Genomic DNA, 17,694 nt, shown 5'->3' on the forward strand with positions numbered 1-17,694 from the left:
CTTTGACTGCCCTCTAGCTGGTTGCGCCGTGGACGTGGAAAAGTGACTGCAGCGTTTGAAAGCCTGCAGTCAGATCGCCAAGTTTGGCTGGCTTTTGCTGCTGCAGCTTTTCATATCTCGACTACCCCGCCAACCAACCAACCTGGACAAGGGCCTCCTCCATTTTTCCATTCCTCACCACCATCGCAACGCAAAACATCACCTCAACCCCCTACAAAACCCTTGTTCCAGCACGCAGCCGTTTTCTCAGCACCAGCAACGGTGACAATAACCCACGCCTATTTTTCTTTGCTGCTCTCGACCAGCCCGGCCCGCTGCTCCACGATACCGCGACAACCGCCTGCCTCCCTTACGCCCGTCACCCAACACACCCTCATCACATCACCCATCGCCTATCTTCCATCGCCGACCCGCCTCGACCGCCTCGACCGTGGCTGAGCCACCCCCGCTAATTGTCTCGCTCTCATGGCCTCGTCCGAGTCCGGCGGCTTTGCCGCCATGTCCACTCAGGAACGACAACTCTGCGAGTACTTGCGCGATCTCCCCAAAACGTCCAAGTACAACTACACCCAAGAAAATGCCCTCGAACTCTGCAAGATGCTCTTCTGGTCCCTTGCGGGCAACGATGAAAACCTGTCGCTATTGTTCCCCAACGGCATGCCCGCCGACATGAAGCTTCGCGGAGCTCAGGGAGCCGAGGAGGGAGCCGAGTACAGCGAGTCTGCGCGCGGAAAGCGCTGCGGCCATATTCTTAAAAGCGGCGAGGCGAGCTACATGTGTCGGACATGCAGCATAGACGACACATGCTGCCTGTGCAGCCGCTGCTACCATGCCACAGACCACACCGGCCACCAGGTCCGCATCAACATATCCTCTGGAAACACGGGATGCTGTGATTGTGGTGATGACGAGGCCTGGAAGGTTCCCTTGATTTGCACTATACACTCACATGTCCATGGCCAAGACTCGCAGGACAAGGGCAAGAAGCCCGATTCTCTGCCCAACCATCTCAAGACATCCATGCGGATGACTATCGGCCGTGTTCTGGACTACATCTGCGACGTCATCTCTTGCTCGCCCGAACAGCTTCGCTTGCCTAAAACCAAAGAGTCCATTCTCAAGGATGAAGCTCAATCCACCCTCTTCAGCAACTACTATGGTGACGAGCAACCCGAAGACGAACCCCAATATTGTTTGATCATCTGGAACGACGAAAAGCACACAATGCGTGATGTCCAGGAACAGATTGCTCGTGCCTGCAAAAAGCGCCAAGCCCATGGCCACATGCACGCCAGAGAAACCGATGCTATAGGCCGCAGCATTCTCGTTACATCCTCTGACATTGACGCCCTTTTGCGCATGGCTAAAAAGCTCGAGGAAATTCGTGTCACCATTACTATCCGCTCGGCCCGCGACACCTTCCGCGAACAAATGTGTGCGACCATGGTTGAATGGCTACTTGACATCTCTGGCTGTAGTGTGGGGGACGATCACCATATCCTGCTCAACACAGTTTGTGAGGAACTCCTTAAACCCTGGAGAGAAGGAAGCTCTGCATCCTACAAACTTGTTGGCCTCAACGGGATGGACGACGAGGCCCATATTGAGGTTCAAATCGAACGCGCCCAACACCTGAGCCACCCATTGATACGAGCCTTCCAACAACGATTCACAGACATGACCCAACAAAATCTCGACGACGACGATCTTGACAGCGACCAGCTCGAGATTATTGAGATTACCGGTGACGACAATGATACTTCTTTGACTGACGAGGACGACGATGAGGATGATATCATAATGCAAGAAATATACGAGGAAGAGGATGGAGACGGCACTGCTTGGATTCCCCAACAAGCTGTCCCGGCCGAGGACCCTGCTGCACCTGGCTTCCCTCCTCCGCCACCGCCACCACCTGTTGCCTCTAATGACACTGCTACTGGCCCTTCAACCGAGGACCCAGAAACCGGCGCCGGAGATCCTTCACCAGTCACTGGTCCTCAGGCCCCTACTATTGTTGCCAGCTCAGTCTCGGTAATGAGCGATCCGGGCCCACAGACTGTACCCGTGCCGCCTGCAAGAGCTAGAGCCCGTGATCTTACGCCCTCGGAAACAGACATTGTGGAGCCCTTGATTGCACCAAACGCATATCCCAAGGTCGAAATCATTCCCAAAACCCCCAATCGCAAGAACAAATCCGAAAAGCCTAAGCCTGGCCGCTACTGGACCGAGTATCCCGACATGTACCGTGACCCGGAGGGATCGGGAGCGGGTGATATTTTCCAGCGCGTTCGCTTGGATCATCTCATCTTGTTCGATCTGCGCATGTGGAAAAAGGTTCGCAATGATCTGCGGTCTCTTTACATCTCTACCATGGTCACCATACCCAAGTTCAAGCACATTTTGGGCAGAAGATTCGCTGCTCTATACACGACCCTCGCGCAACTTTACCTGATTGGAGACAGGGAACCGGATCATTCAATCATCAGCCTATCTTTGCAAATGTTCACGACACCTTCGATCACAGCAGAGCTGGTAGAGCGGGCAAACTTTTTGACCAACCTCTTTGCCATTCTTTACACCTTTTTGACAACACGTCAGGTCAGCCATCCATGGGAAATCTCATCAACTGCTACTCTAGCTTTTGATAACGGCTCCGTCACTAACCGTAGAATGTACCACTTCTACATGGACTTGAAATACCTGTTCTCATCTCCTCATGTGCAACACTGCCTCCGCACTGAAAGCCGTTACCTTATGCAGTTCCTAGACCTGGTTAAACTTCACCAGGGAATTGGCCCAAACACACGTGCTGTTGGAGAGCACGTAGAGTACGAAACCGATAGCTGGATCACTGCTTCCCTTGTTACCCGTGAAATCAACCGCATGGCTCGCCAGTTCTCTGAAGCTTTCCGCAATCTGGGGCCAGACGACATGGGATCACTCAAGAACGCCATTAGAACTACAGCCAAAACCCTGATTTTGCATTGTGTTGGTGCAGAACGCTCCCGCTTCACCAACGCAGAGATTAAACACGAAGTTCGGTTCAAGTCTGTTGGTGACTATGAATTCGATGCTGCCATGGAACATACCTCTGTGGTAGATTTCGTAGTGGATGAGGAGCCAATCAGCTTCCACCACGCCTTGCATTACACCCTTTCCTGGCTAATCGAATGTGGTCGGTCCATGAACAACGAAGAATTGCGCAATCTGTTGCTCTTTACAACGGAAGATTTGATGCAGCAGCCCAGGTCCATGGGCCACAAGAAAATGACCCAGAGTAGCCTAACACCCGAGGACTACCTCGTTAGCGCGTTCGACTTTCCCCTTCGCGTATGCGCATGGCTGGCGCAAATCAAGACCAACATGTGGGTTCGAAACGGCATTAGTCTGAGACATCAAGCTGCTACTTACCGGGGTGTATCAATGCGTGATGTTTGCTATCAACGCGATCTATTTATGCTCCAGACGGCTGCGGTCACATGCAACCCTTCTCGCGTGCTGGCGTCTATTGTAGACCGCTTTGGCCAAGAGAAATGGCTGGAAGGACTCTTTGAAATCAGGTGCCAGAGCCAAGATGAGAGCCAGCACCTGGATGTCGTCGAAGAAATGATCCACCTCCTCATCAGCATGCTCAGCGAACGGTGTGCTCTCATTCCCATCGAAGAAGAACCGGATCCGATACTTGTATCTATGAGACGAGATCTGATCCATGTACTTTGTTTAAAGCCGTTGTCGTTCAGTGAAATCTCCAGCAAAGTGCCCGATCGATACTCGGAGCATCCAGAATTCCACAGCGTGTTGGAACAACTTAGTGACTTTGAGTTTCGCGAGGGAATCTCGGATGTTGGCACTTTTAAGCTGCGCCAAGAGCTCGCCGAAGAGATTGATATCTTCAATAGTCACTTTACACGCAATCAGCGTGAAGAGAGTGAGTTGGTATACCGCCAAGCCACAGCCCAGCGCATTGGAAAGAAGCCAGAGGACATTGTCTACGAACCCAAACTGCGCCCAATCAACTCGGGTGCCTTTAAAGATCTTGCTGCCTTGACTAGAACAGGCATGTTTGCCCAGATTATCTTCTATTGCTTGCTCTATCCTCTTTATCAAGGTATCAGCAAGTATTCAGTGCAGCCATCGCGCATGGAGGTTTATCTCAACTCAGTCCTTCACCTGGTCCTCATTGCTGTTGCAGAGGACAAGGTCAATGAAAGCAAATGTGATGATGAAGAATGTGCCTCTTTTATTACTACAGCTCTCACACAAAAGGGTAGAAGCCCAGCTCCCAACTCCCCAATCAGTTCCAACACTATTATTGGTCTTTTGCGCCTGCTTTTACTGAAGACTGAGTATGCGGGTTGCCATCGCAAGATTGAGTTGATTCTCTCCAAGATTAGCCAACAACGACCTCTGCTTTTCAAGAAGGCCCATGAAGAACTTGGCATTTCCATCGATACTGATGGCCCAGAAGCTGCAGAGGACTCAGCTGTCTCCGCCGAAGAAGAGCGGGAGCGCAAGAAGAAAGCAGCCATCAGCCGTCAAGCGCGTGTCATGGCACAGTTCCAACAGCAGCAAAAAGAGTTTCTGGGCAACCAGGGTGAGATTGACTGGGGCTCCGACCTTGATGACTCCATGGACGAAGACGAAGAAGCAAAAGCCGATGGCACTCACCAAACCATCTGGAAGTTTCCCAGTGACACATGCCTTCAGTGTCAAGAAAAAACAGACGACCGCAAGCTGTTTGGTACTTTTGCAATGTTCTGCGAAAGCCGTGTCGTTCGGGCGACAGATATTCAACAACCGGCCGTTGTACGTGAAGTTCTCAACACCACGATCTCGCTAGATCACCAAATGTCTCGAACCCGCCCAACGGGAATGTCAGGCGAGAACACGACCAAGGTGATCAAATACGACAACACTGGCAACCCATTGGAGGCGGAGGAGCAAGGCATTGGACAGGGCTTCTCTAGCAAGTCGACTCTCCCAGGCCCGGTTTCAGTCAGTTGCGGACACTTGATGCACTTCAGCTGTTTTGAGACTTACTATGAGGCTACACAAAGACGGCATGCACACCAAATCGCGCGCCACCATCCGGAAAGCCTGAAACGCTTCGAGTTTGTATGCCCACTGTGCAAGGCTCTTGCCAATACGTTTGTCCCGATTGTCTGGAAGTCCAAAGAAGAAAGCTATCCAGGAGTTTTGCAGCCCGAATCCAAGATGTCCGCATTCCTTGAGCAGGAAATGGTTCACCCATCTTATGCGAGCTCACAACCTGAGACCAAGGTTGATTTTGCTTTCAACAAATATGCCTCTTCTACCTTGATTGGGCCATTGGCTGAACTTGTCACAGAGGCGCCCAACAACCAGTGGTTATTTTATATTCCATCACAGGTAGAAACACGCACATCGGTTTGGGCACCCTTTGGTGTCACGGGCACCACAACTGCTGGTGACAACAGCAACAATGGCGCAGGACCGACAGGACAAAATGCACAGCCTTCGAATTCGCGGGAGAGCAGCTTCCCCGGTGCCAACAACGCCATGGCAGATCTAACCAAGATCTACAGTCGTATGAGCAACAGTCTTCGGACCCAAGACTTCCTCCCCTCCGACATGGGCTCTGACAACAGGCAGCTCTGCTTCAATGACACGTTGATCCGTTCGGTAGCCTTTTCCATTGCGTCAGTGGAGATCCAACAGCGCGGCGTCGGAGGATCACCGGCGTCGGCTCCAGCATTCATGGCTCCCGGCATCTTTGTTGACCGCATTCCCGAGTTATCCATGACGTACTTGAAGATTCTCTCGGAAACAGCGCGTACATACATTGCCATTGGTGGACTGAAATCTGGAGGCGAAAACTTTATTGAGACGCAGTTCCGCAAAGATGCTTGCACGCAGCTAAAACAGCTATTCATTTGCGACTATTGCGATCCCGAAGACGTTAACAACATCCCCCCGGTTCTGGCTATCGACGGCTTTGTCCTGCTGACAGACTTTGCCTACTGCATGTCGGAAGTGCACAAGTTTGACATTGCTCATTTGGTCCGGCTGTGCTATCTTGCTGAGGTGGTGCGTATTGTGCATCGTATTAGCAACAATATTCCGGCTTCTAGTTGGTCGCAGCGACTTTTTGGACTCCCCGCAGACGCATCCAGCAACATTCGCAACTTTGCCCAGTTTTGCGAGCGACTGATGGAAATGACATTTGAAGCCAAGGCTCCTGTCGACACGACGACTGAAGGGGATGCGAGCCCCGAGAACTTGGGCTTTGAGCAGGCGGGACTGGCTGATCTCGAGGGTATCTACAATTTTGTAAAGAGATATGCGTTGACCTTCCTCCGCAAAACGGCTATTCTCATGTACGCCAGGTACGGCGTCAACTTCTCGGCCTACAGCCCCTCCGACCCTGCTGCCGATGAGCTCACCCGCTTGACTGAGGCACTCTGCCTGCCGTCATTCGACGATGTAGTTGCCTCCATCCTGCCCAGCGGCACCACGCTTGGCTGGCCCGAGGGTCTTGACCATCTCGTGTTTGGCTGGATCCGCCACGATCTTCTGTATCCCGTGCAGCCCGGCTCGAACGCGCCTGTCGTCAACAGTTTGGGCGTCATGGAGAAGTCGCGTACGTTTGTGCCCATGGGCCTGGCGCACCCGGCCATCTTTGAGCTTATTGGGCTGCCCAAGACATTTGACACGCTGATAGAAGAAGCTACGCGCCACCGCTGCCCGACCACGGGCAAGGACATTCAAGATGCGACCATTTGCTTGGTGTGTGGTGAGATTTTCTGTGCCCAGAGCACATGCTGCCTCAAGGACGTGCAGTTTGAGGGTGAGGGCAAGATTCCGGTTGGAGGAACGCAGCAACACATGTGGAAGTAAGTTTATGCCAACAACACCACCGACCCCCAGCAATTCTATGCAAGACCCATGCTAACAAGACACTCTCTTCTCTCTAATTAGATGCCAAGGCACCACTGGCATTTTCCTCAACATTCGCAAATGCTGCACCTTTTACCTGTTCCGCCGGTCGGGCTCGTTTGCCCACGCGCCCTACATTGACCGGTACGGCGAGACGGACATGGGCCTACGCCACGGCCGCCAGCTGAATCTGAGTCAGAAGCGCTACGACATTCTACGTGCGGCTTTCTTGAACCACGGAATCCCAAGCTTTATCAGCAGAAGGCTGGAATCAGATGTCAACAACGGAGGATGGGAGTCGATCTGAGAGAAAGAAATTGTGGTCAAGACTTGAGAAGGGCTTGCTGTGGATGCACTTGTATTGATTAGGGTTACGGCAAGGTTGAGGGAGAGGGTTCAGCTCTTTGTATTTTTTACGAGTCACACGAAGTTTGTTTATGCTGTCTTTTGTATTGGTATAGTTAACACGATGACATGATTTGTTTTTTTTGTAGATGTATTCACAACCGTGAGCGACTGTTTTAGTGATGCGGCTAGACAAAAAGTAAAGTCGTGTCTACAGCCTGAGAACGGGCTCGTCGTCATTTTCGTGCAGCGCAGCATCAGTGTAGGGAGATTGAGATTGGGCCTGCTTTTGTATCCGTGGCACCGCGGGTGAATTGTTTTTGAAGACGCGGACGGTGCCGTCCAAGCCGCAGCTGACAATTGTGTCGCCGTGGACGTCAACCCAGATACACACGCCGTCGTGTGCGCGCAGGCGCTGGATCTCGACTTTGGACTTGACGTCCCACAGGACAATGGCGCCGTCTTCCGAGGCGGAGGCGATGTAAGCGACGGGGGCATCGGCATCGACATCAGGATCGGCGTCGGGATCGGTCGGTGTGTCGGTGCTGCAGCCGTTGGGCGCAGCAGCAGCAGCAGCGGCGGCGGCGGTCGTGCTGGCGTGCCGATGGCGCGAAAAGGTGCCAAACTGGCCGCCCAGCGCATACTTTTCGTTGCGGTGGCCTTGGTACGTCTTCTTGGGCTTGCCGGCCACGTAGTCCCAAAGGCGCAGGCAGTGGTCGAGGCTGAAGGCCAGCACGAAGCGGCCGTTGGGCGAGAAGCAGACGTTGGCGACGGGCGGGTTGTCTTCGTGTACGAGGGTGCGCAGGCATTGGCCCGTGGTGGCGTCCCAGACGCGGCTGTGGCGGGGAGGGCGAGGAAGGGTTAGTCCGTGGCCGAGATGCTGCTGCGGGGAGTGGGAGGAGGAGGACGGAGGGGGAGTACTTACGTGAGTCCATCAGTCGAGCAGCTGACTACTAGGGTTCCATCGGGGCTAAAGTCGATTCCGGAAACGGGATCGCTGTGCGCCGGCAGACTGCGCATCAGACGACCGGCGCGCACGTCCCAGAGGCAGACGGCTTCGTCGTATGAGCCGGAAGCGATAATGTTTCCTTTTGGCGAGAAGGCGAGGCAGTGGACATAGCTGTGGTGGCCAACCAGAGGGTCCATGACGCGCAGATTTGCCGTGCGCTTCGCAGCAGCACCGGCAGCGGCGCCGTTGCGATTGCGGCTCGTGTGCTGCTGCTGCTCGTGGTGGCGCGCGGCAATCACGCCGCGCGCCGTCAGCATCGGCCGGCCGGTCACGCGGTCCCACAGGCGGATGGCCTTGTCGTCGGAGCCACTAGCCAGCGTGCGGCTGTCGGACGCCCAGGCGACACAGTTGACGCCGGCGAGGTGGCCGACGAGCGTGTCGACGTGGGCGCCGGTCGCGGCGTTCCAGATCTTGATTGTGGTGTCGGCCGAGGAGCTGGCGATCCAGGCGCCGTCGGGCGAGATGCGCACCTGCGAGACGGGCTTGGTGTGTCCATGCAGAATGAATTGCGGCTGGAACGAGGGCTTGGGAGCTGGGGGCGGGGATGTGGAGACAGACGGAGAGCGGGAGGCGGAGGCGGAGGGTGTTTGTGATGGTGAGGTGTGCCGGCTTTGCGGCGTGGACGGAGAGGCGGCGGTGAAGTGGCGCTGGCGCAGCGAGTCGCGTGAGTCGCACCGCGGCGATGCTGAGCGTGAAGGAGAAGACGAGTAGAAGCGCTGGTCGGGGTCGAGAGGCGAGCGTGATTGAGGGCGGGGCGAGCGGTCGGGCGACATTTTGTGCGCCGGGGACGGTGTCCTGGTCGCCCGGGGGGAGTCGAAGCTAGAGGAGAAGAGCCCTCTAGAGAACAAAAGTAGAAGCAAAAAGCGCCCAAGAATGCGCGTGGGAGACAGGAGACTCAAGTTCTAGGGCAATTGTACTTTGTATTGAGTCGGTTGGCTGGGCTTACGCGGGCCGCAAAATGATGCGCATCACAGAGAGCTTCACAGCGATCCGAGCCCCTATGACGTTGGTCGAATTAAGCTTTGGCTGCGAGGCTGATATGCAAGGCTACAAGTGGGTCCAGGAACGAGGAACGGACGAACACATGCACAGTACGGCACAGTGCCTCGCACGTGCCCGACACAACGAACAAAACAAACACGAACGAGCTGGGGGGGTTTTTTTTTCTGGTCACGGCCAATTCAACAGTCCAATTTGCCGAAGATCCCCTGAATTGGGCTGCGTCTTGTTTCGCGCGAGATCAGACGATCAGGGAGGGATACAAGACTACAAGACCGCCCCAATGGCAGCCAAAATTAGCCATGGAGGAGACTAGACGTGCTGGCCTGCTTCAGGTGAAGAGGTGCTTTGACGTGGATTGGAATGTTTCACTGCGTCGGGACTTGTAGAACGATGGCGGCTTCATGCACAGGACGTCTAGCTGGTAGAAACAGCAAAGAAAAAAAAAAGAACAGAAAATACAGAGAACGACATCGTGTGTGCGGCGGCGCCATTGAGATATCAGCCGGCACCCGGCCCCGACACCCGGCCCCTTCCTATATTGTATGCATAACTGCTGCTAATGTAGCATCTAGAAGTCCTGGCATTTCATTTTCCCAGCAACTACCCCGGCCAACAGCGTCGCCTCCCTTGTGAACAGCCATCATGTAATTTAGGCCCCGGTTTAAAGCTGCTGCTTAGCTTAATTGCCTGGCTCCTAGACAGGGAGTAAAGGAGTAAGTAGCCCACCGCGCCTTCCTCTTCGTGGCGCGCAACTGCACCAAAACACACTGCAACAACCAAAACTGAACTAGGTAGCTTCCTTGTCGACATCGGCGGCCTGCCTTCTCTTCCAGCTGTTTATTCCTGGGCGCTCTTTCCTGGTTTCACTTCCAGTTCCTTCTGTATTCGGTATTTGGGTGGTTTATTTCTTTTTCTTCTTCTTTGTCTCTTCAATGTTGAGAAACCGGCACCAGAAGAGCCAGAACTCTTCTTCTTCTTCTTCCACCATTCCCTCCTCCTCCTCCGGCCCCCCGTCTACGTCCGTTCCGCACCCGCGTTCTTCTTCCGTCTCCGTCCTCGACCAATCGTCCACCGATATCGACCCGGCCTCCGCGTCTGCCACCGGCAACAAGTCAGTCGACATGGCTTCTACTCCCAACGAGATCAAGCTCGTGACGCTCAACTGCTGGGGCCTCAAGGCGCTGTCTAAGCTGCGCAACGAACGCCTTGCGACCATTGGCCGCCGCCTTGCCGCCGCCAGCCCGGCGCCGGATATCGTCTGTCTGCAGGAATGCTGGTGCCAGGACGACTACGAGGCTATCCGCCGCGAAACCCGCTTTGTGCTTCCCTACGGCAAGTTCTACTTTAGCGGCTCTTTTGGTGGCGGCCTGGCCATTTTGTCGCGCTGGCCAATTGAGGAAAGCTCTATGCGCGCCTATCCACTCAACGGCCGGCCGACGGCCTTTTGGCGTGGCGACTGGTATGTCGGCAAGGGAATTGCCTGGGCCATGATTCGATATGGACCGGGCCGCAGAGATGTTGTCGAAGTGTTCAATACTCACGTAAGTTGTGGCTTTAGCTCGCTCCACTTCTATATTTGAGCTCCAACCAAGCTGACTCGGATACAGACACATGCGCCCTATGAATCGGGGCCCAAGGACTCGTACATCTGCCACCGGCTCTCTCAGTCTTGGGAGATATCCAAGCTGCTCCGTGCTGCCTGTGATCGCGGCCATCTTGTCCTTGCCATGGGTGACTTCAACATGATCCCCCTGTCTTTCCCGCACCGCCTGATTACCGCCAACGCTCCGGTCCGCGACGTCTGGCGCGTGCTACATCCCGACAGCGCCATTGGACCCTACGACAATCCGTCGGAACGCGCGCGTCAGCGCCCGCTGCCCACGGCCCAGTTCAACGTTTTGGAGAATGGCGCCACCTCCGACAGCGCATTCAATTCATGGCGCTGGGCGCCCTCGCAGCAGAAGCAGCTCTTCAAGGGCATCAAGGTTGAGATTGCGCCAGACACCAAGGACCGCCGCGGCAAGCGCCTCGACTACATCTTTGCCTCTACGGGCCTCACCCCGGACTCTCCCCCTGGCGCGGCTGGCTGGGTCGTCAAGGACTCGCGTGTCGGCATGATTGAGCCCCATGAAACCATTGGCTGCTCTCTGAGCGACCACTTCTCAGTCGAGGCTACCCTCGCTCTGCACACGCCCACCACAGCCATTTCCCCAGTCAACAAGCCGGTCGCCGATCTCGCCGAGCAGTCGTCATCCTCGGCCTCGGCGCCCAGTCTCCAGACCCAGTTCTTCGACAACCAACTGCACGGGTCCGCCGTGCCCGACGCCGAGACCTCGCTGCTGACGGGCGGCACATACGACGACATCCTCGACCTGACGCGCGTCTACATGCGCCGCCAGGAAGACCAGCGCTACTGGCAGGCCGTCATCTTTTACCTCTCGCTTGCCGTCTTCGTCGGCACCCTGGTCGCCATCTGGTGGAGCCCGTTTGCCTGGCTCTCGTTTGTGCTGCTGCTCGTCTCGTCGCTCGTTCTCGTCTTTGGCGTCGTCACCGGCCTCATCTGCCTGCTCTTTGGCGGCTCGGAAAAACGCGCCCTCATGGAGTTTGAGTGGGAAATCATGAATGCAAAGGCCGGCGGCGACATGGCTCTACATGCTGGCGTTGGAGCGGCGTCTGCGCTCCCGCCCGACGATCGGGAAAAGATGGTCTAGGCCGACTGATGCCTTTCACCCTTTTTTTTTCTTTGATGCTGTCTTATCCTTCTTGGCCATATTTGTCTTGTCTTCTTCCTCTTTTCTTCTAACCCTCGCTTAACGCCCTTATGAATCATCCCTCCCATACATCCATCAACCCGTCTTTGCTTGTTTTTCTTCAAAAAGATTCTGCATTTCCCCTTCCCCTGCTTCATCTGCACTGTTTATTCCCTGATCTCAGCCTTATCCTTAGTTTTATATAACTATAAATATCTAATTCTATACCCCATGCACGCTAGTCTTACGTCTCTCTACAAGTAGAATCATTGTAATCCTGTCTCTTGCTCAAAGATGCGGGCTTACCATGGCTGTCTAGGCCTGACTCTTTGATCGGCCATGTGGAAACCCTAATATCAATAATTGAATAACACTATAAAACTGTTTAATCTCAACTCAAGTCATTCCCCCCGCCTGTGCTTGGCTGAACCAGTGGCGTCACATGCCATCCAAGTCGAACGGCTGCCTCGAAGCCCTTCCAACACCATGTGCATTGTATCCGTGTTCGTGTCTTCCTAGTTGTCTGCCCACCCAAGCTTTTGCTCGGCATACTTGGGTTGGGCTAAGATCCAGAGCCTACTCGATGACCGGCGTCTCATTCAAAAGCTTCCGGCCCGATTTTGACGTCATGGCAGAGACAAAGGGCACCGGCAAGGATCCTGCATCTGCCGGAAGGGGTAGGGTAGTGGGAGGGACCACCTGAGCAAGGCCATCTGCAAACCCTTCTGAGCCCTCAACCTGGGGCATAAAACCGTAGTTGTAAACTCGCCTGCGACGCCACGTGTATCCAATAAAAGCAAGTTCTTTGCGCAGAGCCATAGCCCTAGACTTGGTTTCCTGGGAGCGTAGGAGCAGGTCTCGGGGGCGTCGTTTCTCCTCCGGACCATGTGTGAAAAGGAAAGCCTTTAGTTGTTCGCGATCTTTTCGGTTGAATCTGGAGCGGTCAATCTCTTCATACACTATGTGCAGCCGGTGACTATCGTATGTACCACAAGTCAATCCAGCTGCAACATCGCATAGCCCGGCCGAAGGCACTCCTAGAATACTGCGGGCCTCTTCGCGAGTCATCGGTGGCAGGTCGGCTTCAGAATTGTCTTCTTCATCCTCCGTCATTGACCAGTCACTGATGTTCTTCATGCTGTCAAAGTACGTTGTGTCTCCCGGGTTGTGGATTTCAGGGACAAAGGGGGGAGTAATGCGGTGCAGGTTCTCCTAATCCACACAGCGAAACCAACTATGACCCTTGATACCTGCAGCATCGTTGGCTACGACACACTTGTAGTCACCCGATGAGCTCATCTTGGAGTGGGATTTCGATTTATGGAAGTATGCTTCTGCCGTGATGCGCTTTTCTGGCTCCTGTAGAAGAGAAAACAAAAGATCTTTGCACCGAGTACTGATGATGGGAACCTCGGGGAATTCGAGACGCTTCTCATGGTTCTACCATGTGTTAGTAGCCGACGTCAATAATAAAAGGCTCTTGGGATCGACTTACGAGGATATTCTTTCGTGTGAATGAACGACCACGCTCTGAGAAGAACGGCGTGTAGCCATACAGACACTCAAACATGATGACGCCTAGACTCTACCAGTCGCATCTACCATCATATCTGTCACCACGGACAACTTCAGGGGCCATGTACTGACTGGTGCCGACAATGGAACGGACAGACTCTCGCTTTCCAAATTTTTTGCGCCACTCAAGCAAGGGCTCGCCGTCGTTCAATACTCGGCAATGACGTTTGATTCCAGCCTCTACAGACCGAAGCCAGCGTCGGTGCCGATGATAGGCTTCGTCATTCATAGAGGAAATCTGCTCATCCTGAGGCTCCATTCTAATTCGGTCAAGTACTGAATAACGGTGAGCGCTAATGTAAGCGCTGTCATGAGACCAATGGCCGTCAAAAGCCAGTCCGAAATCAGAGATTTTTAAGTGACCCGAAGCAGAGATGAGGAAATTGTCGGGCTTGATGTCACGATGAATGCATTTCAGTTTGTGTGCTTCTTCAATGCACATGATCATTTCGGCGATATAGAAACGTGTAGTAGGCTCACTCAAGGAACCCACACGCTCTAGCAATCCCAGAAAGTCGCCGCCAGGCATGTATTCCATGACGAGGTAAAGGTTAGATGCATCTTGGAAGCTCGCTACCAGGGGGACGATCCTATATGGTGTTAGTCCATAAATTACGTCGGAAACACAGTCGGCAAGTATGAAAAACTGACCAGTTTGAGGCTTGGGCGGCAATCAAAAGATCGCGTTCTGCACGGAGATTCCCTTCTTGACCGTACACAAGCATGTTTGTCTTTCGAATGACCTTCATGGCATATACTTGACTGCGACTTCCAAGAGGGGTCTTCTCACGCACAAGCTTGACAACGCCAAAACTACCCTTGCCAAGAATTCGTATCTGGTCGTAGTCGTCAGCAGCCGGCGAAGGTGCAAGTCCTCGAGTAGCTTTGGAGCTTCGCGCCTTGAGAAAGCGAGTCTCTCTCAAGTGCCACGCCCATTCCTGATTGAAGAGCATTCGCATCAAAGCCTTTTGCTCGGCAGTGAGGTTTCCAGCCATTTTAAGCTCATTTTCCATGTAGAGTCGATATTTCTCGCGTGTATCAATGCGATCCTTAATGCTGTTGAAATACGACTCAAGGAAAACCTTGGCTGCTGCGACACGTTCGACTGTCTCAATCGTGGGGACAGCACGTACGAGCTGATGAGATGAGCGAGACAATGTGGCAGAGCGACAAAACGGGTTCTGGGCAGACTCAGTGAGCTGTGCTGAGCGACGTTTGTGCGGGCGTGAAGATGGGATTGGGTTATAGGCCCTGTTAACAGTTCCAGATTCAACGGGGCGTACAGTCACAGTAGGCTCAAGATTATATTTGTCTTCGCTAACGCTAGCGCCACTTTGTTCAAGAATATCAGACTGCCTTGCAGCTTGCTGAATGTTGTCTGCGCGACCCTGGCGAACTTGTTGAAGATGGTTTGTGGGAGGGGTAGGGCGATGCTTGATGCTATGAGTCCGAGCAACACTGAGTTGGGTATCACAGCTTGGGTCTAAAACGTGGTGTTTAGTATTCCATCCGTGACAAATGGCTCCAAGCGGAATTTACCTTGATTACGGCCGAGGGACTTCATAGCGGACACAAAATCATTCTAGGGTCTGTTTCCTCGTTGGCCAGGATTTGCTGGAGAGGAAGGCGGGGTCGAGTCTATCTCGCCAATTCCGATGGCAGCGGGGATGGGAGCTTGGGGTTTTTGTTCCGCTGGTGGTGAGGGCGGGGGGCGAGTAGGCCACACAGTCTCATTGCCAGGTTCTAGCATTTCGAGAAACTGGAGCGGTGATGGCTAGGTGAAAGACGTAGTAAAATATAATGGTTTAATAGACCCAAGCCACTACAATTGAGTGGAAGCGTAGTAGCGTCACACTCAATGTTTGGTTGGATGCGAGGAAGCACGGCCTTGCTGAAGGCGGACTAGAGTTTCCGCGGGATGGTATCAATACAGCGTTGGACTTGGGGCAATGCTAATAAGGCTAGCAGGCCGAGCAAAGTCGTGAGGTTACAAAGGGATGTCGATAAGAAACAGTGGAAGAAGTCTGGACTTGATCGTAATCAGCAAAACATAGCCATAGCAGCAATGAGCGCGAGATTGATGTGGCAAAAATAACCAACAAAAGTAAGTAATAATCGAGAGACAGAACTGATGAGAATATTAGAGAACAGAGAAAGCGTCAAGCAGATGAAGATATAAAGCGGGCGGCAGAAAGACGCGAGAAAATAAATGCCGGCGTTGGGTGGTTAGTGGTGGTGATGATAGAGAAGACAGCCAGCTGTATCCCCAAAAATAAGGCAGACAGGAAAAAGAGAGAAAAAGACACCACAACAACAGTCAGCCATTCTGTTTTGATTCGTTGGGCATGTATCCTCAGAATAGGCAGACACGACAAGCAAGGCTTCTCAGTAGGGAAGGCACCCTCACGGAAGAAGGAGCTGTCACACACACATTCATTTGTTCAGAGAGCAACACCAAAAAGCACATCACGAGGGCGAGAATTGCGAGCTGTGCATTATTGGTGTGGCCGCCGTCGAGTGTGGATTGATTGATTGATTCTTTATTTACCTGTCTACTCGCGAGGTATTCTCGGCATACGACAGGGGACTACAAGTAGTACCAGAAATTACATACAGAAACAGAAACCTAAAATCCAAACCATGCATACAGAAACCCCCCGCACAAAGTGTAATGACTACAGTGTGTCCACCCGCCCAGCCCAGAGGCTGTCCTTTGCTTGTGTGGCCCCAAACCTGGCCCAGAATCCTGGCCTCGCCGCTGATGCAGACCAAACATAAAAACAAAAACAAAGGAAACAACAAAGGGAAGTACAAACAAAGAGAGAAACAAGTAGGAAAAAGGAGGTGATGGCAGCGCAAACGCGCTAAGGGGGAGACCCCGAGGGTACGCCGTCTCTAGGTGGCAGAGGGGGCGCGGGAGGGGCCGCGTCTTGCGCCTGCGTGTCCGGCCTCATGCGGCGGTGAGCCCGTCGAGTGTGGAGCTCCTGTACCATTCCACCGGCCCAATAACACAGAAAATAAGGAGAGCGGTTGGGTATTCTGCCTGCCCAGGAACGAGGCAAAAAATATTTGTGGTATGCACCGGACGGAATTTGCATCCGTGTCTATGTATCACAGTTAGATTGATGACCTTTGATGTTGAAGTCGTTCCGCGGCGCACGGTTCATGAGTCGAACAGACAGCATGTCGCAGGGACTGTGGGGTGGTCTTACCTCTTCTGAGCCAGGAGGTTCACTGTGGGCTCACAAGAGCCCACAGTAAATTGCTGGGGGAGAAGCAAGCTAACTACTGCTCCACCGGTGCGGCCAGTTCAAGGGGCGCGAGATGCATCGCACGCCGGCTTCTGCCGGAAGAATGTCAAGATCGCGGGGGGTTCCATGAGCAAATGATCGGAGCATAATTAGCCAAGTCATTAGCCAACTACACCATCACGTCCTTTCCCCCGCGCTTGTTTCCTCATCAGGCCAGCGGCGAGTCCTCGGTTGCAGTTAGGTACTTGTAGTGGCTCTTATAAAGGAAACTCTTTTTTTGCTCGCTCCTTCAGTCTTTCTTGGTTTGCTTGGAGAAGGGGGGAGGGAAAAGGAAGCCTGCGTCGGAAAGATACATAGTTAGTCACTTCGCTGGCTCTGTTTGGTTTGGGTGACTATGGGATGTGACGAAAGAGGCAACTGCAACTGGCCATGAGTAGTAAAAAAGGACCAATCAGCTACTCACATCGAGTGATAAGCACTAACATCTATATTAGATCTGCTACGTACCAAACCACGAATCAGACACCACTCCAAGAACACAAATAGCAGTGGGACACTTGGGGTTTGCTTGGCTGTGGCCTATCTTTGCTGCTGCCTCTCATCAGGCACAGACATAAGTACGGCCATTCTTCCAACTTACACAACAAAACCGCAGAAATAAGCGAATACCGTGTACGTGTGCGGGGTTCCGGCATGTCTGCCGTCGAGATCGACACTATTTTATACAAGTATAGAAGTATACATGTACATCCACGGATACGTGCGTACGTAGGCATACACATAGACACATCGACCCACCATCGGCTATCATATACCCTGCCTGCCGCTCGAGCAAAGCAGCAGG

General features: G+C 53.4%; 4 protein-coding genes across 4 annotated transcripts; 2 read left to right on the top strand and 2 right to left on the bottom strand.

Moving 5' to 3' along the window:
* Positions 1-465: 465 nt before the first annotated feature.
* Positions 466-7,225, top strand: BROUX77_001016 (uncharacterized protein; the record flags this gene model as incomplete). The annotated part of the gene is made up of 2 exons (XM_073745399.1): positions 466-6,875; positions 6,961-7,225. The coding sequence occupies 2 exons, from the start codon at positions 466-468 to the stop codon at positions 7,223-7,225; spliced, it is 6,675 nt and encodes a 2,224-aa protein (XP_073609251.1).
* A 249-nt stretch (positions 7,226-7,474) lies between these two features.
* Positions 7,475-9,045, bottom strand: BROUX77_001017 (uncharacterized protein; the record flags this gene model as incomplete). The annotated part of the gene is made up of 2 exons (XM_073745400.1): positions 7,475-8,099; positions 8,189-9,045. The coding sequence occupies 2 exons, from the start codon at positions 9,043-9,045 to the stop codon at positions 7,475-7,477; spliced, it is 1,482 nt and encodes a 493-aa protein (XP_073609252.1).
* A 1,161-nt stretch (positions 9,046-10,206) lies between these two features.
* On the top strand, positions 10,207-11,985 carry BROUX77_001018 (uncharacterized protein; the record flags this gene model as incomplete). The annotated part of the gene is made up of 2 exons (XM_073745401.1): positions 10,207-10,815; positions 10,882-11,985. The coding sequence occupies 2 exons, from the start codon at positions 10,207-10,209 to the stop codon at positions 11,983-11,985; spliced, it is 1,713 nt and encodes a 570-aa protein (XP_073609253.1).
* Positions 11,986-12,600: 615 nt separating this feature from the next.
* Positions 12,601-15,163, bottom strand: BROUX77_001019 (uncharacterized protein; the record flags this gene model as incomplete). The annotated part of the gene is made up of 6 exons (XM_073745402.1): positions 12,601-13,236; positions 13,297-13,464; positions 13,520-13,602; positions 13,672-14,189; positions 14,251-15,082; positions 15,139-15,163. 6 exons carry the CDS (start codon positions 15,161-15,163, stop codon positions 12,601-12,603), a joined length of 2,262 nt encoding a protein of 753 aa, XP_073609254.1.
* Between the last annotated feature and the right edge of the window lie 2,531 nt (positions 15,164-17,694).

Source organism: Berkeleyomyces rouxiae (assembly GCF_048999995.1).
Source record: "Berkeleyomyces rouxiae strain 22BRR77 chromosome Unknown BrBRR77_ptg000001l, whole genome shotgun sequence".
NCBI classification, from domain to species: Eukaryota; Fungi; Ascomycota; class Sordariomycetes; order Microascales; family Ceratocystidaceae; genus Berkeleyomyces; species Berkeleyomyces rouxiae.